Source organism: Lynx rufus, unplaced genomic scaffold (assembly GCF_022079265.1).
Source record: "Lynx rufus isolate CCGP_SWC_20201006 ecotype Redwood Valley unplaced genomic scaffold, mLynRuf1.p SCAF_4, whole genome shotgun sequence".
NCBI classification, from domain to species: Eukaryota; Metazoa; Chordata; class Mammalia; order Carnivora; family Felidae; genus Lynx; species Lynx rufus.
In genome coordinates this window covers 19694363-19720164 of record NW_025814856.1, presented here as the reverse complement: position 1 = coordinate 19720164, position 25802 = coordinate 19694363, and the positions used below count along the sequence as shown (strand labels likewise).

Here is a 25802-nt window from a genome sequence, read left to right as displayed (position 1 = left end):
AACAGGGGAGGGTCAGAGAGAGGGAGACACAGAATCTGAAACAGGCTCCAGGCTCCGAGCTGTCAGCACAGAGCCCGACGCGGGGCTTGAACTCACTGACCGTGAGATCATGACCGGAGCCGAAGTCGGCCGTTAACCGACTGAGCCACCCAGGCACCCCAGTGTTAAAGTGTTTTTATGGAGTGGTTGCTATTTCTGTGAAAACAAATTTTGCAGGGAAAGTCTGACATTTTGATCTTAAGACTACTTTGGCAAAGAAGTTGGTCTGTAAGCCATCTAAACCTTTGAGTCTCATTTATCCCTTTTGGAGCCCCTTATAAATAAACTTCTCTTCCTCATGTGGATGTCTCATGGCATCTCCTTCAAAGCTTGTCTCAGCTCCCTGTCCCTCTGTATCCGTGGACTGACCACTCAACCTAGCAACTTCTCTGCTTCTTTCCATCCTCTCATGCTCTTCCTAGGAAATCAGCTGTGAGAGAGGTTAGGAAGCCTGAAGGATAAATGGGTTTATAATGCTCCTCAACTTTCATGTTGGTAATGATCCACTTTAGTTCTTGTCCTTTTGTTAAGAATTGACACGAATATATTGTTTATCTTTCATAGAACTTTCCCCCAAAGATTTACGAGAGCAAAATATTTTGGGGAGTGGTTTTTGCTACATTTTCTATTAAAAAAAAAAAAAAGCTTCAGGGACCCTGGGTGGGTGGCTTAGTCGGTTAAGTGTCTGACTCTTGATTTCAGCTCAGGTCATGATCTCATGGTTCATGAGATTGAGCCCTGCATTGGGCTCTGTGCTGATAGTATGGAGTTTGCTTGGGATATTCTCTCTCTCTCTCTCTCTCTCTCTCTCTCTCTCTCTCTCTCTCTCTGTGTGTGTGTGTGTGTGTGTTTGTGTGATCTTCCCCTGCTTGTGCACACATGCTCTATCTCTCGTTCTCTCTCAAAATATGTAGCTTCAGAATTTTGGTCCTCAGAGATCTAAGTCAAGGGATTTTTCTATGTGTGGTATGTAGACATATGCATTTTTGAGGAGAGAAAGGGATCCCAGCTTTTTGTCTGATTCTCAAAAGGGGTTCCTGATCCTAGAAAGGTAAGAATCACAGTTTTCATCCAGTTTGTCTCATTTGACAGTTAAGCAAACCGAAGTTGGGAGGGGGTGAGAGGACTTGAAGAGTATTCTGGCTCCCAGTGCTGGGTTTCCCACTGTACCACAAATGAAATTATCTGAGGGGGGGTCTCAGAGTTAAGTTTTTGTTGCTTGCTCATGCCTTTTCTCCCCCTTTATCACTGTAGGAAGTATGTCCAGTTTATTTGCCTGTGTTCATGTGTTATTTACTTATATTTTTGATTCCTTAGGCCAAGCCATGACTACAGTAGCGGTGCATGTGGACTCCAAAGCTGAGCTCACTACCCTGCTGGAGCAGTGGGAAAAGGAACATGGCAGTGGGCAGGACATGGTACCTATCCTTACCAGGTATAAACAATTATAAATTTTTAAAAATTCATTTAAAAAAAGGGAAAAATTGGAGACTAGGGGAACATTTTTATCTTGAATGTGAATTCTAAATCCATCTTTATCTCACTACTTCTTGAAGCTCTTACATTTCTTACTTTTCCTTTGAGGCTGTTAGTTCTTAATCTCTTTCTTTAGGTTCTTCTCTTGTCTGTGTTTCAATCCTAGGGTTTTGTTAGTGGTTCTCTTTTCTCTTCACCCTGAATATTCTACCTAGTTTCGTTCCTGTCCATGATTTAAAACATTATTCCTAGGTTCAGTTTAAAATGTCTATTTCTGCTTCAGACTCTTCTTTTTAAAAATTTCAGACCCTTTTCTCAGCTGCTTGGTATACCCATCTTTACCTGGCTATTTGCAGACACCTGAAACATACCATGTCTACAATAGAGCTTATCATATTCATCCTGCCTCCTCCTTCTTTCACTCCCTTTGTACTCCCTGCTTGGTGTACATAGTTTCAAACTAAAAACCTGAAAACCATCTCCCCAGTGTATTCCTCTCTAGTACAATTTAGCCCCCAAGCAGGATTTCTGCTTTTTCTTCTTCCCTATTCCCCCTTACCACTTTATTCATTAGATACTGATCATGTCTTGATTGGCCTCTTAGGCAGTGTGAATTTTCTCTCCATATCCAGTTTACCCTCCTCCAATACATCCTTCTATTGGCTGAAAGAGTCCTCTTTCTAAACACAAATCTGATTTTTATGTCTTTGATTGTAATTCTTCTCTGACTCCATTTTTCCTACAGAATAAAATATAAACTTTGTAGAGTAGTCTAGGAAGCCATTTATGATTTGGCCCCCGCTTCCCTTTTCTGCCTCATAGTATTAGTCTCTTTCAGTAAGGAATAGTACGGTATTTTCTAATGTCTGTGTTCCTTTGGCCTGAAATGCCTTTCTTTGGTATGTCTGTCTGCCTGACAAAGAATCAGTTTTGAGAATCATGTCTGTAAAACCTTCTCTGACTTTGACATTCCCAGGTAAGTTTGGGCACTCCTTTTTTTCTTTTTTAATACTTCTGTCGTTCATATATATGTATATGTATGTGTGTATATGCACATATACACACATACATAAAATGTGGTATAATTCCCCTCATTTTAACTCTAATCACATTGTACTATAATTCTTTTTTTTTTTTTTTCATGTGTCACTTTACTAAATTGTAAGTTTTTTAAAGACAGGTACTACACCTTTTTTATTGGTGTCTTCTTGGACAATGACATGTACATGCCTGGTACATAGTAACTATGTGGGACATAATTTTACTAAATGATTGTATTAAATAGGAGAATGAAAAATAAAGGCTGGAGAGGGATGCCCATGGTTTTTCTAAAGAGGAGGTCACTGGAACATGGGGATCTTTAACATCTAATCTTTGATACAGCAGAGAAAAAAGCCTTTTGTTTATGCAATGATGTATTCTACAGGAATAAAGAGAACTATGATCTTTTGAAAGTTTAAATAGGGATAAATGCTTTGTTGCTGTTGATACATGGGGAACATGTGAAAAGTGCAGTTTATTTTTTTTTTTAGGAACAGGATTATTGCTGACGGGTGGAAAGTGGATTTTAATTTGTAGAGGCATTGGAGATTAAGAACTACTGATCACAAGATACTTGAAATGCAGCCACAGTGAATTAAAGAGTCTAAGTATTGTGCAGTTAAAATATGAACTATTGCTGTAACTAAATGAAGAGAGTCATAAATAGGGATAACAATGTTAGTGGTAGTTTCACCTAATTGGAAAAAGTATTTATTGAGTACATATACCAAAGATACTCAATGTTTTATTTTGAAGAATATTTCACATTCATGATCATATTTGACCCTCCACTTAGTCACTGTGCTGTGATATTCAGTAGTGCAAAGCCTAGAGGGGCTCTGTCTTCAAGGAGATCACCATCTGGGGGGCAACTAGCAGATACAAAACAATGAGTAGTAGTACAAATTAATATCTAATGAGGTGTTAAATTGGGCAGTATGGTTCCTTAATATTGCAATGGTTATGAGTATGGAAAGAATGTTAATGAGTCAGTTTCTTTTATTCACTCAGCAAATATTTGAGGACCTTTTGTGTGTTGCAACTATCAGATACTTCCCTGAACCTCAGTTTCCTCATTTGTCACTAAAAGTATCAATGAGAGCTGCATTGTTAAATGGCACCCTTCTTTGGAGCTACTTGCAAAAGACAGCCAGACAGTGGAGACCTAAGCTTAGAATTTTGGGTTTTAACTCCTAATTCCTGTGGTAAAGGTTTTTTGGAATAGGGAATTGAAAGATGGTGGATATAGCTTGATGAGAAGCAGAGAAAGAAGGTTTTCTAGGAAAAGTGAAAAATGTGACTAAAGCATCGAGGGGAGAATGAACTGGGGCATTTTTTTTTTTAAATTTTTATTTATTTATTTATTTTTCCAATATATGAAGTTTATTGTCAAATTGGTTTCCATACAACAACCAGTGCTCATCCCAAAAGGTGTGGGGCATGTTTTTGTGGCAGTGAGGAAAGGGCCCTCTACCATAGTGAAGGGCGAATATAAGGTAGGAGTGGAAAATAAAGTTACATGGAGCAAGATCTTTAAGGATATTCAACGTTAGACAGGTTTAAGAGCTAGTAGGATGTGTTAAAAGTCCAGTATTTTTGAAATGGGCAATTCCCGTCATCCAAATTGTGGGTGTGGTAGTTCACTGGATATTTCCTGAAGTTCTTTCACATGTCTGTGGTCTCTTCTTTACCCCCACCTCAACTGACTGCATGTTTTGGGTGTTTTGGTATATTCCATGAACAGCAAATGAATTTCAGGCTTGCCTATTCTTTTATTTGCCACAACTTTCACTACTTTTTTGGCAGTTTTCCTAAGAAAAATATGTTTTTTTATCTTAGACTTTCTATTTACTATTTATGTTTTTTTATTTATTGTAGTCAAATCTTTGACTTGATTCTGTGAAAAGAGACTGGAATTGGGCCAAGCTATGTGAGCGTTACCCAAGTTCTACGGTTTGTTTTTTCATACTATTGAGACATGTACTGTACAGTACTCTGCTTGATGGATTCTTTACTTGCAAAACTATCATCTATATCACATTAAAGAACTTGAGTGCTACCTCCATAAGACTCCTTCCTGCCCTATCCCAGTCAAATCTACCTTAAATTGTTTTTCTGTTTGTTTTTTTTCGATTCTCAGTTTTCATTGTAACCACACTTAACTAGCTCTCACATGCAAGGTTTGTTCAAAGCAGAGTACATATATTACCTTAAACCTCAAGGAAACTCTCTAAGGTAGGGACTATTCCCCTCATCTTACGGATGAGGCACAGAAAGGTTAAATAACTTGATCAAAGTCACACACAGTGGAAGAGGTATGATTTGAACCTTAGCCATCTGGCTCCAGAATCCATGTTTTTAATTTCTGTGCTGTATTGCTTAGTTTCAGCTGAAGATACTAGTAGATCTTATGGTATGTAATTCTAAACATTTTATGTCACACCCCTTTGTGGCAAAGATAATTCTCAGAGTTTAAAGGGAAGGGTAGAAAAAGTAGAAATACTTTCGAGACTTACTGGGGAAAAATATACCAGAAAGGGCAAGAGTTTTTGTAGGTTGCTTAACTTTTAAGACTAGGAAGTATGGTTTTGTAGACATAAAGCATATAGGAGAGTTTGAGTTAGGACAGAGCATGACAGATACTGGAGAGTGTGAAAACCTTGTATTTGATTGTTGTTACAGTAGGTTAAAATATCAGTCTTAGGGTATTCAAAATGTGATTTTTCTTATTTCAAAAAGAAGGCATGAATAAAAAAAGACTATTGATACATGTAACAAATAACGTGGATCACTCAAAATATGCTGAGCTAAAGAAGCCAGTCATAAAAATAGTGTAAACAATTCCATTTATATTAAATTCTAGTACAGGCAAAACTAATCTGTGATGATAGAAAGCAGATGAGTGATTGCTTGGGATATGGGTGGGAGCTTAGGAGTGGGGGTGGGGGGAAAATGTCACAGGCTGAAGTAAAAGCACTTAGGGCCCTGAAACAATTGTGAACTCTCTGAAGAGCAGAGAAGACCATATGACTGAAGCTTATTAAACTGGAATGGAGAGTAGAAGTCAGAGATGCCAACAGAGGCTGTGTTAGTATAAGCCATGGTCATACTTGGATTTAATTGAGGTTATTGTGGTAAGTTGCTGGAAGTTGGAGAATGAATTGCCAAACATTGAAGCAAGAAGTTTGGAGAAAAGGCTGTTGCAGGTGGTTCAAGCATTTGATGATGGTGTTCTGGGCAGGGATAGGAATGGTCAAGATTTAAAGAAATGATTGAGGGTCGCTGGGTGGCTCAGTTGGTTAAGTGCCTGACTCTTGATTTTGGCTCAGGTCATGATCTCATGGTTCTTGAGTTTGAGCTCTGTGTCAGGCTCCATGCTGACAGCGTGGAACTTACTTGGGATCCTCTCTGCCCCTCCCCTTTTTGCACTCTTTCTGTCTCAAAATAAACAAAACTTAAAAAAAAAAAATGAAGTCAGGAGATACCTGTGTAGGTAGTGCCAAAAAGAATTGTTGTGGGAGTGAGGAGAAAGGGAAGGTTTTAACGATGACTCCTAGGTTTTTGGCTCCTTGAGGGGATGGTAGTCCAATTTTTTGAGACAGGCAAGTGGAGAGAAGAATGAATTTGGGAGTGGACATTGTTTTATTTAGATCTCTGTGTTCATTAGGAAAATATCTTTTTTCTCACTTTTTACTTTTATTTTACACTTTGTTGAATTGACTATAGTAGGTGGTGGTACATTTTTTTTTTTTTTTTTTTGTATGCTTGTCTAGAGTTGACCCTGTCTTCCCTTTGTGCTAGGATGTCTGAATTGATTGAAAAAGAAACTGAAGAATATCGTAAGGGGGATCCAGACCCATTTGATGACCGACATCCTGGTGAGACCTGTGTTCTCTTAAGCCTGGTTCTAATTTTCTTGCAAAAGAAGATAGCTTAATAGGAAAATTGAAATAGCATCTTTCATGCTAAGTTTTAAGACCATCTAATTGTTAAAATATTGCTCAAGGTGAGGTAGTAAGGAAAAATAAGTTTCTAGAAAAACTGAAATTTTTGTAATATTTACATATCAAATAGAGGATAACTAAGGAGCTAAATTATGTAGGTGTACCTTATTGACTCCATTGATAGGATTACTTAGAGGAAAATGTTCTCCCTTTCTGACTCTTAACACAGAAGAGATTATTCTCTGTGCTTTAATTTTTCAAACAAGTTTGAAACAGTTACGAACTTGGATTCTTTGAAGGAATAAAAGGGATAATTACCATTTTACTATGAGGAAATGTAGTTGAATACATTAAGTGCCTTCCTTTTAGTTATGAAACGGATACTTGGAACCTTGAATAATAAATAGAGTTCTTGATGTCTGCTTTAGTATCTCAGCAGCTGAAGTATGCCATTTCATGTTAATTTGGTTTTATTTTGGGCTAATTAGAACCATGACAATCCAGTCTGCTTTGGCATAGAATTTGGTATGATACAGAACTATATGAGACTTGAGACTTTGCCATTTTATGTCTTCTCTAAGAGTACCAGTGGGAAAGCTTAAATCAAACTTTCTCTGTGTGAAGTGAGAAGCAGTCCTTTGTGGAAAAAAGAGATACTGTATGTGTGGAGAGAGATGAGAATGAGTGGGACTTATAAAAATAAGAACATTGTATATATACCTGAATGGTACAGGGTTTATTTCTATTTCCTAGACTTTTGTTCTCAAATATAAGTAAGCTAGGCATTTCAAATTGAGTGTCTAGTTATTTATGTGATGTTACCTGTTGCTCTTGTCCTAGACATCCTCACTTGTGACTTTGGAGGACTATTCACCCATTTAACTCTTACCTTCAGTGAGGCAATCAGAGCATAAGTATAAATGTGAATGTGAGAGAAGAAGCTAAGTTAACTTATGGGGTTATGAAAAGAATTAAAAGAGGGATGATCATGCTTAGTGACCTTGGAAAGGCCTTGGAAAGGATGAAATGGTATGAAGAAGGGAGAGACAGAATGATGATTGATACACTTTTCAGGAGAAAATTTTAAAGGCAGTTTTTTCCTCCCTACCTCTTATGTTATTAGGTATAATTTCTATTAATAAAAGTGAGGATGTCAGTTTTGTCATTTATTAAGAGAGAAAGGTAATCTGAGGTCTTCATCTAGTTTTTATGATACCATTCTGTAACTTTTCTTTTTGTGGTTTACCTTGGAATACTGATTATAGCTTGGTAGAAACTTCATAGCAGTGGCTCACATCTTCTCTTTATCCTAAATTGTATTTTGAGTTTGACTAAATTTGCCACTCTAATGATCTTAAAGGAAAATTAAAATAGATGGTATCTGTTTTAAAAACCAATAATTCTACCAATCATTAATTCTTTTACCTGTATTGAGTAGATTCTAGGTTCCTGGCCTTTCTTTCCCCAGGAGCTGAGAAGTTAAGATGGCCAAACTTATCATATCTTTAGAGTTGGTATTACTTAGTGGGATTCCCTTTCTGTGCCTGCCCCCACAACTTGGAATATCATTACAGGTTTGAGGATGCATTTCTGCTACTTTGGGTATATAGTTGAAAAAGAGATTAGATTTGGAGTCTTATCTCCTCCAGGCCACCCATCAAAAGAAGTGCTTCCTACCTAAATCTGGCTGGGAAATCAGGGGTTTTCTTTCTCTTAGGCTCCTTTATGATTCTTTTTTAGACCTTGTGTACTCTTAGTAATGCTGGTCTGGGTCTACTGCACATTTATTTAGTTTGGCATGGCTGTGTAGGCAATGTGCTGGGAGATGGGAAAGTTAGAGAGCAGTGTCTCAAGTTTTTATATTGTCACTTTTAATTTTAGAGAATGTTTCTTATGAAATCTGATTCATCAAAAAAGTTTTTCTTTGTTTCTGTTTATTTTTGCTGGCATTTTAATGGTACTTGTAATAACCCAGGTGCCTTTCCAGAGGTCTGAGTTGCTTGACTGGGATGACTTACTCATTCCTTTGTTTGTTCCTCCCCTCTTCTTTTGGTAGGTCGAGCTGATCCAGAGTGTATGCTGGGCCACTTGCTGAGAATACTCTTCAAGAATGATGATTTCATGAATGCAGTAGGTTTGCTTCTTTACTTTTCTCCAGAGATTATCATCAGTGGATGCTATACCTTTATTGTTTGTAAATAGTTTGTTTTCTCTTGAGGTCTTGACAAAGTTGGGAATAGTGTGGGTAGATTTTGTTTGTTTGTTTGTTTGGTATTGGTTCAACAAGCTAAGAGTCGTCATGGATTTCTTTCTTACCAAAGTCCTGTCGTGGCCAAGGTGTTTTCTCTTTGGTGTGTATTTTCATTGTTTGAATATGGCAAGGACTCCCAAGGCATCTGTACTCATCCTAGGGCAAGATGATTTTGAGTTTGGGAATATAGACGTTTTCTTGAATTTCTGAATAGAAAACTCAGAGTGATGTATGTATGAGGCATGATTCTGCACTGACACTGTGGTGTGTGCATTGGGCATGTGGAGGGAGACAAAGCTACCTTCTCTAACTCAGGGCCGTTGAGAAATAAATGAGGTGGGGGGAATATATATATAGCATTCACAGGGCCTGAGATAGTAATTATTCAGTAAGTTGTAGCTGTTAGGTTTGTTTTTGGAGGCCAAATTGCATGATCCTTGAGAGCATGGGCTTTGGGGTCCATGTTTTGGGTTTAAATGGAACTTCACTGTTCACTGGCAGTTTGATCTTGAGGCAACTTAAGCCTCTCCAAACTTCATTTTCTCCAAGCTTTATTTTCCTAATCTATAAAATAGGGATGATCTTCCCTTTAAAATATTTTTGTAACCTTTGAATGAAATGAGTCATGAAAAGTGCCGTGCTCGCTTCGGCAGCACATATGCTAAAAAAAAAAAAAAAAAAAAAAGTGCTTAGCACAGAACTTGGTACATGAGGGCTCAGTAAGTACTATTATTATTATCTGTACTGTATTAACTATTATTCTCTGTATTGTATTAACTCCAATTTATTTCTTGATCACCAGTGTCTCTTCTCTGCTTCTCTAGAAATGTTGAGCTGTCCTCTAGATATCCCCACTTGGATATTCCCCACAGGAACCTTGAATTCCACCTGTCTAATTGTGTGCTGTATAGTCTGTTTCTCTTGTTCTCTAGCTCAGTAATGATGTCCTTGTCTAGCCAGCTAGACAACTTTATTTTTCCAAGTTCTCTTATTCAGTTAAACTTACAGGTCTTATCATTCCTTTTCATTTAACTTCATAAATCCCTCCATTTCTTTATGTCCTTGTTGCCAGACCTTAGTTTAGCCACTACCATCTCTCTCTTGGTGATTGTAATAACCTCTTAACTGATTTCTCATCTTGTCTTGTTCTCTTCCAACCTATTCTTCACTTTATAGCCCAGAAATTTTTCTAAAATGCAAAAAGTGATCATGGCATCCTCTTACTTATAATCTATTAGTGGTTTCCCATTGGCCTCAAGATGAATTTTAAATTCCTCAGTTTATAAACCCAATCTCTCTGGCTTTTGTTCTTTTAATTTTAAATTCTTGCCCTTTGTCTCGCCTCTCCTCCCCACTCTTCCTTAGCTACTCCTACTTGTCCTTTACGTTCTAGCTTGAAATCCTTCCCCCTCTAAGCCTTTCTCTGATTCCTCTGCAGGGGTTGTGTGACCTCCTACAGACTTCTGTAGCATCGTATACTCATGATATTTGTTTTTCCAACTGTCACTTCTGTTGGATTATGAACCCTTTGATGGTGGCACTACATCTTATTCACTGTTGTATACCCAGCACAGAATACAGTGCCACTTAGTAGTAGAGATTCAATAATATTTGAGTACTAGAAGGAAGTTTTATTAATGCATTTATATATGTTTATAATTTGTATATAATATTAAATGTATTTATAGTAGAAGTACAAAATTCAAGTTTTTCATTAACTATTGTCAAGAATCTGGAGGGGGTTGGTTGTCTTGCCCTGCTTTATCCTTCTGAAAAAGTGTATGTAAGAATAGGGGTTAAAAAAAGAATAGGGAGTGATTTCTTCTGGATACTCTTTTTTGAGAGAGAATGCATGTGCCCAAGTGGGGGAGTGGCAGAGGGTGAGGGAGAGAGAGAGAATCTTAAGCAGGCTCCATACCCAGCTTGGAGCCTGACATGGCCTCCATCTCAGGACCATGAGATCATGACCTGATTTGAAATCAGGAGTCAGATGCTTAACTGACTGACTGAGCCACCCAGGCCCCCCTTCTTGATATTCTTTGAGCTTTAATTTCTGTGGTTGCTGATTTGTTCTTTTGGGAGGATTTGACATTAAAGCTGCAGAAGAAATATATGATCCCATCATGGCTCAGTGGGTTATAATAATTAAGGGTTTAATTAGTAATTGTTAGGTATAATCTTCTTAAGTACCTCTTAGGGAAATGATGGGAATGTATTGAGTTTATTAGACTTCATTAATTTGCCTGGGTTGAATTTCAGATGAAAAGTATTCCTCTGTTTTTTTACAGCTGGTGAATGCATATGTGATGACAAGCCGAGAGCCCCCTTTGAACACTGCAGCTTGCAGACTTCTATTGGACATCATGCCAGGGCTAGAAACTGCTGTTGTCTTTCAAGAAAAGGTACTTACTGAAAAGAAAAGTCATTTTATTTTTAAATTGAATGTTGATCTGTTTGATTTGTCTTTGTTAAGATAATTGTTACACATTTTTATAACAATAATGTTATAGAAATATAAGAAATCAATAAAAATATAAGAGTAATTGTTTTCATGAGTACTTACTGCTTAGGTGCTATAGTATATCTTAAGTCTTAAGACTGTATGTTAAAAAAAATTAAAAAAAAATTTTTTTTTTATGTTTATTTATTTTTGAGACAGAGAGAGACAGAGCATGAATGGGGGAGGGTCAGAGAGAGAGGGGGACACAGAATCTGAAGCAGGCTCCAGGTTCTGAGCTGTCAGCACAGAGCCCGACGCGGGGCTCGAACTTATGGACCGTGAGATCATGACCTGAGCCGAAGTCGGACGCTTAACCGACTGAGCCACCCAGGCGCCCCCAAAAATTTTTTTTTAATGTTTATTTTGAGAGAGATAGAACACAAGTCCGGGAGGGGCAGAGGGAGAGGGAGACACAGAATCTGTAACAGTCTCCGGACTCTGAGCTGTCAGCAGAGCCTGACGTGGGGCTTGAACCCATGAACCGTGACATCATGACCTGAGCCGAAGCCAGATGCTTAACTGACTGAGCCATCCAGGCGCCCTGGTTAAGATTGTATGTTTTTAGAATGGATTTATGATATTATCCAAACTCTTATTCTTCATGAGTTGTCTTCCTTAGTGAGGAAGGACTTTTCTACTTTGAGGAAACCCATTCTATTCTTGTGTTATTTATTTATTTTTTTTAATTTTTGGGGGGTAGTATTTAATATTTCGTTAATATTTGAAGATCTGTTTTGTGCTGTGTCTTATGGTGGGTGTTGATAATACTTTTGTCAGCAAGATGGAAGATTTCACATAATGTATTTGGGAGGGCACATACAAATAAACTGATAATTTCAAATAAGGATAAGTACTATGAAGACCAGAAAGTGGTAATTTGATAGTGACTGTGATAGTGAGTGTGTGTATATACTTCAAATGTCAAAAATTTGTTGCTCTATTTTTAGAAGTAATACAGATATTTTGTTCTCAGCATTAAGAATTTGCAGTGTGAGGGGCGCCCGGGTGGCGCAGTCGGTTAAGCGTCCGACTTCAGCCAGGTCACGATCGCGCGGTCCGTGAGTTCGAGCCCCGCGTCGGGCTCTGGGCTGATGGCTCAGAGCCTGGAGCCTGTTTCCGATTCTGTGTCTCCCTCTCTCTCTGCCCCTCCCCCGTTCATGCTCTGTCTCTCTCTGTCCCAAAAATAAATAAACGTTGAAAAAAAAAAAAAAAAAAAAAGAATTTGCAGTGTGAATTGGGTATGTCACATAATTTTCTTTTTCTCAAAGATATTAATATTTAATGTTCTGAAATAATCTGGAGGTCTTAGTGTAGTTAAATGTAGAAACCAAATGAAAGGTCTGGAAATAGATTTTCATTTAACTTTTTTAAAAGTTTATTTTTCTTTTTTTGAGCGAGAGAGTGTGTGTGCAAGCGGGGAGGGGCAGAGAGAGGGAGAGAGAATCCCAAGTAGGCTCTGTGCTGACAACTCTGACATGGGGCTTGAATTCACAAATGGTGAGATCATGACCTGAGCCAGATCAAGAGTTGGACACTTAACTGACTGAGCCACTCAAGTTCCCCATCATTTAACTTTTAAGGAAATTGTTACGCAATTGTATCATGTAAGGTATCTTAGAGAATAGCATTGTAATTAATGTTGTAATTTGCACATTGTATACAGACAAGTTTTAAAAATCTCCAATTAGTTATGATTGTGGGAGACCAAAAACATCTATATACTTGTCAGAAATATTTTAATATGCATTTTTTATTAAATGTTTATTTATTTTGAGAGAGAGAGCATGTGTGTGACCAGGGGAGGGGCAGAGAGGAAGAGGGAGAGAGAGAATCCCAAGCAGTCTCCGAGCTGTAAGCACAGAGCCTGAGTGGGGGTGGGGGTGGGGCTTGGGCTCGATCCCACAAACTATGAGATTGACCTGAGCTGAAAGCAAGAGTTGGGCACTTAACCAGCTGAGCCATCCAGCCGCCCCTTAATATGTATTCTTTTGAAAACCAAGATGACAAATGAAGCATTTATACCAGTGTATTTGTATATGCAAGATTTGTAGAAGACTATAGATGATTTTACTGTGCTTTGTAAAAGTGTCCTGGTTGTCATTGTAGGAAAGTCATCTCTGGTTCTTTGTAGTTGCATCATTGTATATTTAGAATGAAGTAAATACCCTTTGGATGTCAGAAACACTGAGGGATTTTTTTGAGTAATAAAATTTGTTTCATAATAACTCATTTCTGGTGAGAGAAGTGAATTATTAAAGCAAAATCATATGTTAGATAGGAAATAACATAGCTTTGAATCCAGTGTCCTAGAGCACAGATTACAAACTTCTTTGAGATTGTGAGGCCTTAATGTTGGATTACATGATGATCTTTATCCTTCAGAAGTATCCTATGCAAATTTTTTGGTGTGAATCAATATTTTACTTTAAAATACAATTATAACTTGTAAATTAATGAGTTAGAGATCATTATTTTTGGAAAGATGGGCTACTGGTGTTTTACAAAGCTCTGGTTCAGGCTCTGCTTTACAGCAGTATTTCTTAAACTTTGTGAACTGTAGTAACATGTTTTTACATCGCAACCCAGTACATACAGTAAGTATATGAAAAAGAAGTTTTTTGAACATTATTTACTCTTTGTGTGATACATTCTGATATTTCACTAAATTGATTCTATTTTAGCCACTATTTTTTTTTAAAGTTGCTTATTTGTACTTTCAGAGATAGTGAAATAGCTTTACATTTTATTTACAATTATTTGACTGTAGTTTTCTTCATTATATTAAGCGTGTTACAGAACTGAGCACTTTAATATTATTTATGTAATAGGTTTTTTTTTTTTTTTTAACATTTATTCATTTTTTTGAGAGACAGAGAGACAGCACAAGCAGGGTAGGGGCAGAGAGAGGGGGAGACACAGAATCCGAAGCAGGCTCCAGGCTTCGAGCTGTCAGCACAGAGCCCGATGTGGGGCTCGAACTCATGAAATGCAAGATCATGACCTGAGCCGAAGTTGGATGCTCAACTGACTGAGCCACCCAGGCGCCCTGTTTTTTCTTTTCTTTTAAGAGAGAGCGCATGTGAGGTCGTGTACACATGCAGGCAGGGGAGAGACAGAGGGAGAGGGAAAGAGAATCTTAAACAGGCTCCATGCTCAGTGTGGAGCCCAATGTGGGGCCTGATACTGTGATCCTGGGATCATGACCTGAGCCAAAATCAAGAGTTGAATGTTCAACCCACTGAGCTACCAAGGTGTTCCTGTACTAGGTTTTTCCTATGGTTAAGTTTGTCAGTGTTAAGTCAGGTCAGGACTTTTAGGGACTTTTTAAAAAAAATTTTTAAATTTTTATTAAAAAATTTTTTTTAATGTTTATTTTTGAGAGAGAGACAACGCAAGCAGGGGAGGGGCAGAGAGAGAAGGGGAGACACAGAATCCGAAGCAGGCTTCAGGCTCTGAGCTGTTAGCACAGAGCCTGATGCAGGGCTTGGACCCATGGACCACTAGATCAAGACCCGAGCTGAAGTTGGATGATTAATGGACTGAGCCACCCAGGTGCCTCTAGGGACTTATTTTTTAAGTATTGTTTTGATGTTTTTCTCTTTGAGGTTGTCCTTAAATTATTGGAGGTGGGAGGGATAAAATCAGAGAGACTGAGGTCTCAGAAAGTATAATCTGTAAGTGAGTGTTTCTCAGATTTTATATTCTGGAACATTAAGATTCCTCTAAAATGTTAATAGGTGCTTTATGAAAAAAGTGTCCATGAGATCATTTAATAGGTGGATGGCTACCATTTATTAAGTGCTAGCCCTGTGCTAAGCATTTGTTTTGCATCATGTATTAATCGTCACAGCATCCTGTGAGGTAGGAAGAAAACCATGAATATATGACCTTTCAGAAGCTGAGAGGGAAAAACATGGTTTTAAGAAAGAAGGGAGGAGACCCAGATCTATCCAGGATAACTTGGAAACTTTCCTATTGCATGCACACACAGATTCCAGGTAAATTGCAATAAACTCTTAGAGAAATCCCTAGGTACCAGAGGTAACTGTAAAAACAAAGTGGGAGTTGAGGACAGGAGATAAAACCTTGGCTGAACAGTTGGAACTGGGACCTCGACCCCTGTGTAAAACCAGTACTCCCAAAGGACCTTCAGTGAAACAGTGCAAAAGAGAAGTATCTGCCTACTGCCATGGAAGATGACTGGTTTCTCAGTCTGTGACTCCACTCTGATGGCAGGGGCTGAGGGTGTGGGGTAGGGGTGGATAAATCTCTGAGACACCCTGGGCACAACCTTTATTTTGGTGTATGTTTGAAATTTCTGCCACATGAATAGGAACCCCAAAGTCAAGAAATTAACAAAATAATTGTCCTGAACTAATCATATTCCTTGAGTGTCTGACAAAAGCAAATGTAAAATTACTCTTGGGGGAAGCTCTCATAATCCAGGCTATAATGGATTTCAGAGAACAGCAATTTCCAGGTGAAGTGAGTTCACAAAAACATTACAAAATACACCAGGAAATAATTTTTCAGGATTAGGAATTAACAATAAAAATAAAGAGAAGAATCAAATAGAACAGATATCTGAAAGATATTAAGAAGTCCCTTTTAAATGACTGGATGTGTTTTCTTTTTGGATTTTTCATTACTAGTGTATAGAAATGCAACTGATGGGGCACCTGGGTGGCTCATTTGGTTGAGTGTCTGACTTCGGCTCAGGGATCTCATGGCTTGTGGATTCGAGCCCCATGTTGGACTTTGTGCTGACGGCTCAGAGCCTGGAGCCTGCTTTGGATTCTGTGTCTCCCTCTCTCTCTGCCCCTCCCCTGCTCATGCTCTCTCAAAAATAAACATTAAAAAAAAAGAGAAATGTAACTGATTTTGTATGCTGTAACTTTGTTGAATTCATTTATTCTAACATTGTGTGTGGAATCTTAGAAGTTTTCTACATAAAATATCATGTCATCTGTGAATAGAGATAATTTTATTTCTTCTTTTCCAACATAAATGCCTTTAATTTCTTTTTCTTGTCCAGTTCTGGCTACAACTTACTATGTTGAATAGAAGTGGTGAAAGCAGACATCTTTGTCTTGTTCTTTTTTTTCTAAAATTGTTTTTAGTGCTTATTTTTGAGAGAGAGCATGTGTGCACTCATGAGCAGGGGAAGGGCAGAGAGAGAGGGAGACAGAATCTGAAGCAGGCTCCAGGCTCTGAGCTGTCAGCACAGAGCTGGACACCCATGGACCTCAGCCAAAGTCGGATGCTTAATCAGCTGAACCACTCAGGCGCCTCTGTCTTGTTCTTGATGTTAGGGAGAAAGTCTGTTAGTCTTTTTGATTGTTGAGTATAATGTTGAGTGTGTGGATTTTTCATAACTGGCTTTTATGATATTAAGGAGGTTTCCTTCTATTCCTAATTTATTAAGTATTTTAATGAAAGTGTGTTGATTTTTGGCAGATTCTTTTTGTATCAGTTGAGATGGTCAGATAGTTTTCCATTAATTCACAGTAATTTCATACTCATTTTATTGTGTGTAGTTTGGTGTACTAGATTGATTTTTGTATGTTGAACTATACTTGCATTCCTGGATAAATCCATTCATTGATCATGGTGTATAATCCTTTTAGTGTGCTGCTGTGGTATTTTATTGAGTTTTTTTTGTATCAGTATTCATAAGGGATATTGTTCTATAGTTTTCTTATAGTGTCTTTGGCATCAGGATAACGCTGGCCTCATGGAATGAGTTTGAAGTGTTCCTTTATTTTTTGGAAGAGTTTGAGAAAGATTGGTATTCTTTAAATGTTTAGTGTCCAATTCACCAATGAATTCATCTGGTCCTGAGTTTTTCTATTTTGGGAGATTTTTGTTGACTGATTCAGTCTCCTTACTACTTAGGTCTTAATCAGTTTTTCTTTATGAATCAGTTTTGGTAGATTGTGTATCTAGGAATTTGTCCATTTTGTCATTTTACCTAAGTTATTCATTTTGTTGGTATATAATTGTTTATAGTGTTTTATGTTTTTTTTAATTTCTGCAAGATTGGTAGTAAGATTGGTACGAACTTTTGTTTGTATTTTTAAATTTTATTTGTTTTTTAAGTTTGTTTATTTTGAGGAAGAGAGAGAAACAGAGTGGGAGGAGCAGAGAGAGAGGGAGAGAGAGAATCCTAAGCAGGCTCTACACTGTCAGCACAGAGCCTGATGTGGGGCTTGAACTCCTGAACCTTGAGATCATGACCTGAGCTGAAACTTAAGAGTTGGATGCCTAACTGACTGAGCCACCCAGGCATTCCTCTCTTTCAGTTTTGAGAGTAATGTGAGTCTTTTTTATTTTTATTTTTTAAATTTCTTTGGGTCTTGTTCAAGATTTGTCAATATTGTTGGATCTTTTCAAAGAAACAACTTTTGGTTTCATTTTCTGTATTTTTCTATTTGCTGTTTTACTTATCTTCACTCTAATCTTTATTATCTGCTTCTATTACCTTTGGGTTTTGTTTGCTCTTTTTCTAGTTCCTTAAAGTGTACAGTTAGGTTATTAGGGATTTGAGATCCATTTTTTTTTTAATTGTATGTATGTTTGCAGCCATGAATTTCCCTCTTAGCAATGCTTGTGACACCTCCCACAAATTTTGGTATGCATTCATCTCAAGGTATTTCTAATTTCCCTGTGACTTCTTTGACCCCTGGGTTATTTAAAAGTGTATTAATTTCCACATATGAATTATCCAGTTTTCCTTAGGTTGTTGATTTCTTATTTAATTTCAATGTGATTGGAAAAAATTCTTTGTAAGAGTTTATTCTTCTTAATTTATTAACCCTGTTGTTGCCTAACATGGTCTATCCTGGAAAATGATCCATGTGTACTTGAGAAGAATGTATATTCTGGTCTTGTTGGGTGGAGTATTCTCTGTGTGTCTGTTAGGTGTAATTGGTTTATAGTGTTCAACTCTTATGTTTCCTTACTGATCTTATGTTTGGTTGTTCTATCTATTATTGAAAGTGGGGGTACAGAGTTTCTGTTAGGGATAATAAGTTTTGGAAAAACATAGTGGTGATGGTTATGCAACATTGTAAATGTACTTAATCACACTGAATTGTACACTTAAGAATGGTTTAAAAGGTTCAAAATTATTGGATATGTAAAAAAAAAAAAGAATCTAAATTCTTTTTTAAATTTTTTTTTTTCAACGTTTATTTATTTTTTTGGGACAGAGAGAGACAGAGCATGAACGGGGGAGGGGCAGAGAGAGAGGGAGACACAGAATCGGAAACAGGCTCCAGGCTCCGAGCCATCAGCCCAGAGCCCGACGCGGGGCTCGAACTCACGGACCGCGAGATCGTGACCTGGCTGAAGTCGGACGCTTAACCGACTGCGCCACCCAGGCGCCCCAAAAGAATCTAAATTCTTAACAAAAGTCCAAGACCATGGGAGAAAAATGGCCATTTGGGAAAGGAAACAGAGAGCTAGTATGTATAAAGTTTACAGTTATTGAATTTAAAAACATAGTAGATGAATTAGAGTGAAGTTTAGACACAGCTGAAGATAGAACCGTGATACCATGATCTGAGCTGAAACAAAGAGTCAGACACTTAACTGACTGAGCCACCTAGGCACTTCTCATGTCAGTATATTTTTTTTGAAAAAGTTTTTTAATGTTTTCATTAATTTTTTTTTTGAGAGAGAGAGAGAGAGAGAAAATGAACAGGGGAGGGGCAGAGAGAGAGAGAGGGAGACACAGAATCTGAAGCAGTCTCCAGGTTCTGAGCTGTCAGCACAGAGCTGGATATGGATCTTGAACTCACCAGCTGTGGGATCATGACCTGAGCCAAAGTTGAAGCTCAACTGACTGAGTCACCCAGGAAGCCCTCATGTCAATATTTTAAAACAAAATTTCTCAGCATGTGTTTTTCAGAGTGTTAATTTTTTGAAAAGAGGTTAAAATGTTTAGAAATATATGGGATAATGACTCCATGACCTTAGGGAAGAATTTAAGATACAAAGTGCACAAAATTTATTTTTTTTTATTATTTTTTTTTAATTTTTTTTTTAAGTTTTATTTATTTATTTTTGAGAGAGAGAGAGAGTGAGTGGGGGAGGGGCAGAGAGAGGGAGAGAGAGAGAGAATCCCAAGCAGGCTCTCTGCTGTCAGCACAGAGCCCGACGCGGGGCTCGAACTCACACACTGTGAGATCATGACCTGAGCCGAAACCAAGAGTCGGACTCTTAACCGACTGAGCCACCCAGGTGCCCCAAAGTGCACAAAATTTAAAAGAAAATACTGTTGAGTATGATTACATAAAAATTATGAACTTGTGTTTATCATAAAACACTTGTAAAAGCTGTGTATTTCACAGAAATGGAAGCCTAAATGGTCAACAGGAATGAAAAAATGCTGAACCTCATTAATAATGATGAATTCAAATTATATGCAGTGCTGTTTTTATACCCACCAGACTACAGAAGGTGAAAAGTATGACTGTGGTCAAGTGTTGACAGAGATGTAGAAAAAAAGTATTCACTGTTGGTGGAAATGTGAATTGTTGCAGTCACTTTGGAAAATAGCCTGGCATTCTCTGGTAAAGTTGAGCATGCACACATCCTACATCCATGATGCAGTAGTTTTTTGTTTTTGTTTTTTAATTATTTTTGAGAAAGAGAGAGTGTGCGCATGTGAGGGAGGGGCAGAGATAGAGGAGGATAGAGGATTCGAAACCGCCTCTGTGCTGACAGTAGATAGCCTGATGCGGGGCTCGAACTCACAGACCGTGAGATCATGACCTGAGCCGAAGTTGGACACTTAACCAACTGAGCCACCCAGGCGCCCCTGTTTAGTAGTTTATTTATTTTTTTTAATGTTTATTTACTTTTGAGAGAGAGAGAGAGAGAGAGACAGTGCAAGCAGGGGAGGGGCAGAGAGAGAGGAAGACATAGAATCTGAAGCAGGCTGCAGGTTCTGTGCTGTTAGCACTTGGTGTTCGAACTCACGAACTGTGAGATCATGACCTGAGCTGGAGTCAGATGCTTAACTGACTCAGCCACCCAGGTGCCCCCTGATTTAGTAGTTCTGATCCTAGATGTCTGCTCTGTGGATAGCTATGGATAGGCTTGCACAAAAATAGTTGGTTTTTTTCTGTTTTTTTTTTTTTTAGTTTTTTATTTAAAGATTTTTTTTATGTTTATTTTTGAGAGTGAGAGAGAGCACGAGTAGGGGAGGGGCAGAGAGAGAGGGAGACACAGAATCTGAAGCAGGCTCCAGACTCTGAGCTGTCAGCACAGAGCCCTCCTGTGGGGCTCAGACTCACAGAGTTGTGGTTTTTAAGCCAACAAAATAGCAGCAAAATATGGAGGTGAAGAACATCTGGAGGTCAACTGCCTGGGATCAGACCCCAGCTTTCACTTAATGTTACTTCACCTTATTGTGACTCAGTTTCCTTTTCAGTAAATACTTACCTAATCACGTAAGGTTGATAGAAGTTAATAAGTAATTGTGTCTAAAGTCTGTCTTATGTTGAATGCTATTTGTGACAATTACATGTAATAATATAGGTGAATGTAAAGAACATAATGGTGAATAACTTGCAGAAAAATGCAGTATCATGTGGTTTATACAGTTCAAAGCATATAACTTTAACAAGTTTAATGAGAAAATAGTTAAAATTTAGTAACATGGGTACCTTTTGGGAAGAGAGGACACAGGTGGTATAAGGAGGAACACATGGAAGATCTCTATCAAGTAGATCATGGGTGATTTTCATTTTCTTTGGACTATACATGTTTTTTTAATTAAAAAATTGTTTTTAATGTTTTATTTCTTTTTGAGAGAGAGAGAGTGCGTGTGTCGAGAAGGAGCAGAGAGAGAGGGAGACACAGAATCCAAAGCAGGCTTCAGGCTCTGAGCTATCAGCACAGAGCCTGATGCGGGGCTCAAACCCACAAACCATGAGATCATGACCTGAGCTGAAGTCAGGTGCTTAACTGACTGAGCCACTCAGTTGCCCCTGGAGTATGCATGTTTATGTGTACTATTTCATAATAAAAACTAGTGAAAAATGAGTTTGGGATATGTGGTGTTAAGTACTTTAATGGATAACTTCTCATTAGTAATGTTAATTGTGCATTGTGAACTTCAAAGAATATAGAAGTTTTAGTGCTTCCCACTTGGTCATGGAATATTTTGGGTCTCAAACATCTAAGGTAAGACTGTTATGTGATTATTGATCTTTAGCTTGAATTTCAGTGGCTAGATAGGAATCTATTTCACAGATGCACAGATACTTTAATCCACTTAGACACTTTACTTGCATTTTTAAATTTATGAGCAGCATTGAAATATCTTATTAAGAGATTCTTTCATAAGACTAAAATCTTTGCTTATGTCTTTAATTATGAAAATGGTCTTTGCTGAATTGTACTATTTCATTTCCTTTACTATAGGAGGGAATTGTTGAGAATCTTTTCAAATGGGCCCGAGAGGCTGATCAGCCATTGAGGACGTATTCTACTGGACTGTTAGGAGGTGCTATGGAGAATCAAGACATTGCTGCCAACTATAGGGATGAGAATTCACAGCTGGTAAGGACTATGTTAGAATTACTTTTTGGGGGCGCCTGGGTGGCGCAGTCGGTTAAGCGTCCGACTTCAGCCAGGTCGCGATCTCGCGGTCCGTGAGTTCGAGCCCCGCGTCGGGCTCTGGGCTGATGGCTCAGAGCCTGGAGCCTGTTTCCGATTCTGTGTCTCCCTCTCTCTCTGACCCTCCCCCGTTCATGCTCTGTCTCTCTCTGTCGCAAAAATAAATAAACGTTGAAAAGAAAAAATTAAAAAAAAATAAAATAAAAAAAAAAATAAAAAAAGAATTACTTTTTGTATAAGGTGGGAGAATATTCACAAGTTCTTTCCTTACTACCTGAACTCGAAAAGGTAGATCTTATTCATTATATGGTACTGGAATATAGCTATAATTTTGACATTTCAAGATAACTTTTTTTTTTTTTAAGTCTGTGTATTCTGAGAGAAAGAGCGAGCTGGGGAGGGGCAGAGAGGGAGAGAGAGAATCCCGTGCGGGCTCTGTGTTGTCTGTGCAGAGCCCGATGCGGGGCTTGATCTCACAGACTGTGAGATCATGACCTGAGCCAAGATCAAGAGTTGGATGCTTAACTGACTGAGCCACCCAGGCACCCCTCAAAATTACTTTTCATAATAGTTTTGATTTTACTTTTTTTAACTTGAAAATAGCCATTTTTCATCTTATCAAGGATCATGATCGTTTATACTGGATAAAGAATAGAAGCATTCTCTTTATTTTCCCAACATTTGGATTATGAAAATTTTCAAACATACAGCAAAATAGAATTTTACAGAGAACAGCTGTGTACATACCACTTAAATTGTTTGTGAACATTTTACTATATCCATGCATACCCATCCATCCATCCACCTTTTCTTTTATTCATCCACCATCCTTTTTTTTTATGTAGTTCGAAGTAAATTGCAGGCATAATTTCTTTTTTTTTTTTTTTAAACTAAGCATAATGCTATATTTTAGTGTTGGCTCAAAAAATAAGTACTTAAGGGGTGCTTTTGGTTGAGTGTCTGACTTTGGCTCATGTCCTGATCTCATGTTCCATGGGTTAGAGACCCACATCGGGCTCTGTGCTAACAGCTCAGAGCCTGGAGCCTGCTTCAGATTCTGTGTCTCCCACTCTGTCTGCCCCTCCCCTGCTTGCACCCTGTCTTTCTCTCTCAAAAATAAATAAAACAAAAAATAAAATAAGTACTTAAAACATGAAAAAGTAGTGAACTTGAAAAATAGATTGTATAATTATGTAGATGGCAATATCTAACAATGCAATTTACAACAGATATAAGTTTGAGAAACCTTCATGTTTTCAGACTTTTTTTTTTTAATGTTTATTTCTGAGACGAAGAGAGAGAGAGCATGAGTGGGGGAGGGACAGAGAGAGGGAGACACAGAATCCGAAGCAGGCTCCAGGCTCTGAGCTCTCAGCACAGACCCCGACGCAGGGCTTGAACTCACAAATCGTGAGATCATGACCTGAGCCGAAGTCAGTCGCTCAACCGACTGAGCCACCCAGGCGCCCCTGGACATTTTTTTAAAATCATGTATATGTCTAGTGTCTGCCTCTTCAGGTGTGATGGTCCAGCCCAGCTTGATCCAGATAGATCAGCTATGAATGATGTCTGATGTGCAAATGTGGTTTGGGTTCTCTGGGAAATTTTATGAGGAATGAGAGTTCTAGCTGTTTATTTCATTAAGCTGTAGGAATTAGGTCAAAATATTTATCAAATCTTTGCCATTTCCAGATACTGAAATAACTGCATGAGGATCTACTTCTCCTTAAATGGAAATAAGAATTATTTATTAAGACTCATTTAAATTAAGATGCAGAAGAAATAAGGCCTTTTATTCCAATATCTGTTGATAGGTGGCAATAGTACTTCGAAGACTGAGGGAGCTACAACTTCAGGAAGTGGCTTTGCGGCAGGAAAACAAGCGTCCCAGCCCGCGAAAGCTCTCCTCTGAACCCCTTTTGCCTCTGGATGAAGAAGCTGTGGATATGGACTATGGCGACATGGCTGTAGATGTAGTGGATGGTGAACAAGAGGAAGCCTCTGGGGACATGGAGATTTCCTTTCATCTTGATTCAGGCCACAAGACTAGTAGTAGAGTGAACTCAGCAGCCAAACCTGACGAGGGAGGATTGAGGAAAAACAAGTCAGCAAAACAGGGTGACAGAGAGAGTTTTAGGAAGGCCAAGCAGAAGTTGGGTTTCTCAGCATCTGATCCAGATCGTATGTTTGTTGAGCTATCTAATAGCAGCTGGTCAGAAATGTCCCCTTGGGTGATTGGCACCAATTATACTCTTTATCCTATGACTCCTGCTATTGAGCAGCGACTCATTCTCCAGTATTTGACCCCCCTAGGAGAATATCAGGAGGTAAGCTTATTGGGAAGAATGCTGTTCACACTTTGGGACTAGTGCTTATTTCTGAGATATTTTAGGTAGCATTTTATACTCTGAGGTGTTTTTACTCTAATACAGAAAAGTCTTTGCCTCAAACTGGTGAAGTCTTATGCCACTGGTAAAGTCTTAGGTCACTTCAGATGTAGGTCTATTTGATAAAAGTGGGTTTGTATGTTTATAAGGGAGTGGGGGGGTACCTCATTTTTTTAAAATCTTTTGTCTTCATAATGGAACAGGAAATATGTGAAAATAAACCCAGTGTTAAGATTTATTTTTGTTTTCATTTCAGTTACTTCCCATATTCATGCAACTTGGATCACGGGAATTAATGATGTTCTATATTGACCTGAAACAGACTAATGATGTCCTGCTTACATTTGAGGCACTCAAGGTAAAAAAATTTTTTTAAGATTTTTTTTTTTTTTTTTTTTTTTTAAGTAATCTGTACACCTCACATGGGGCTCAAACTCACAGCCTTGAGGTCAAGAGTCGTGCACTCCACTGATTGGGTCAGCCAGGTGCCCCACTTGGGGTAAAATTCTTGAAAATGTTAGGTACTGAGTGTTTTATTGACATGGATGTACCCATGTGTTTTGGTGTATAGCATCTCTGAGTTTTATTGCTCAGGGCATTTTCATTGCCAGAGGTGTCAAAATAGTAACAATTGAAAATTTCCTATTTCTGTAAAAGAGATGAGGCTTACTTACTAAGTGGTTTCACAGAAATTCAGGAGTCTGTCCTACAGGGTTGAATAGTAGAAAGTGGATCTAGATCTGGGGATGGCCTCAGTTATTTTTGCTGCATAGGAGTGGAAAACTATGTGTATAGTACCTTATATCCTACTTTTTATTTTTTTTTTATTTTTTATTTTTTATTTAAAAAAAATTTTTTTTTCAACGTTTTTATTTATTTTTGGGACAGAGAGAGACAGAGCATGAACGGGGGAGGGGCAGAGAGAGAGGGAGACACAGAATCGGAAACAGGCTCCAGGCTCCGAGCCATCAGCCCAGAGCCCGACGCGGGGCTCGAACCCACGGACCGCGAGATCGTGACCTGGCTGAAGTCGGACGCTCAACCGACTGCGCCACCCAGGCGCCCCTATATCCTACTTTTTAAATATTCTCTGTCAGGCAACATTACTTTTTCTGAATTCTTCATTATTTACATAGCGTATGATGTTAGCTTATCTAGAGTAAACAAAATGTGAATTGGAAAATGAGTAAAGAAGTAGAGGCAGACCTAAATTCCGTAGAGGTAAGTGGACTTCCTAGGTTGCAGAGGCACTAAATAGGGGAGGGCAGGTTAGCTAGCCCATGAAATTCATACTTATTCAAGTAATCTGAATGGAGAGAGATAAATTGAATGAATAACATTGTGGCTATCATACAATTCTACTCAATAGGTAACTAATGAACAGAGTACCTTTCTGTGATGTTTACACTATTAGGTAAATCAAATCTTTATAGTTTGGTTAAGACAGTCATGTAAGCCTGTGATTTCTTTTAGATATTATAGATGTTGTGGAAAAAGTATGGGGCACAAAGGAAGGAGTATTGTCTTCTTCCTGA

General features: G+C 38.3%; 1 protein-coding gene across 6 annotated transcripts in view; it reads left to right on the top strand.

Moving 5' to 3' along the window:
* The window catches only part of DCAF1 (DDB1 and CUL4 associated factor 1), an 83334-nt gene that overhangs the window by 9212 nt on the left and 48320 nt on the right, over positions 1 to 25802 (top strand). For all 6 annotated transcript variants that reach the window (XR_006965391.1, XR_006965390.1, XR_006965389.1 and 3 more), the window contains exons 2-8: positions 1357 to 1474; positions 6358 to 6434; positions 8557 to 8630; positions 11040 to 11153; positions 21686 to 21823; positions 23695 to 24207; positions 24524 to 24625. Coding sequence is in view for 3 of the 6 variants with exons in the window: in XM_047097654.1 (XP_046953610.1) it covers positions 1365 to 1474; positions 6358 to 6434; positions 8557 to 8630; positions 11040 to 11153; positions 21686 to 21823; positions 23695 to 24207; positions 24524 to 24625 (1128 nt within the window). In the remaining 3 variants the exon portion in view is untranslated. The remainder of the gene's footprint in view (positions 1 to 1356; positions 1475 to 6357; positions 6435 to 8556; positions 8631 to 11039; positions 11154 to 21685; positions 21824 to 23694; positions 24208 to 24523; positions 24626 to 25802) is intronic.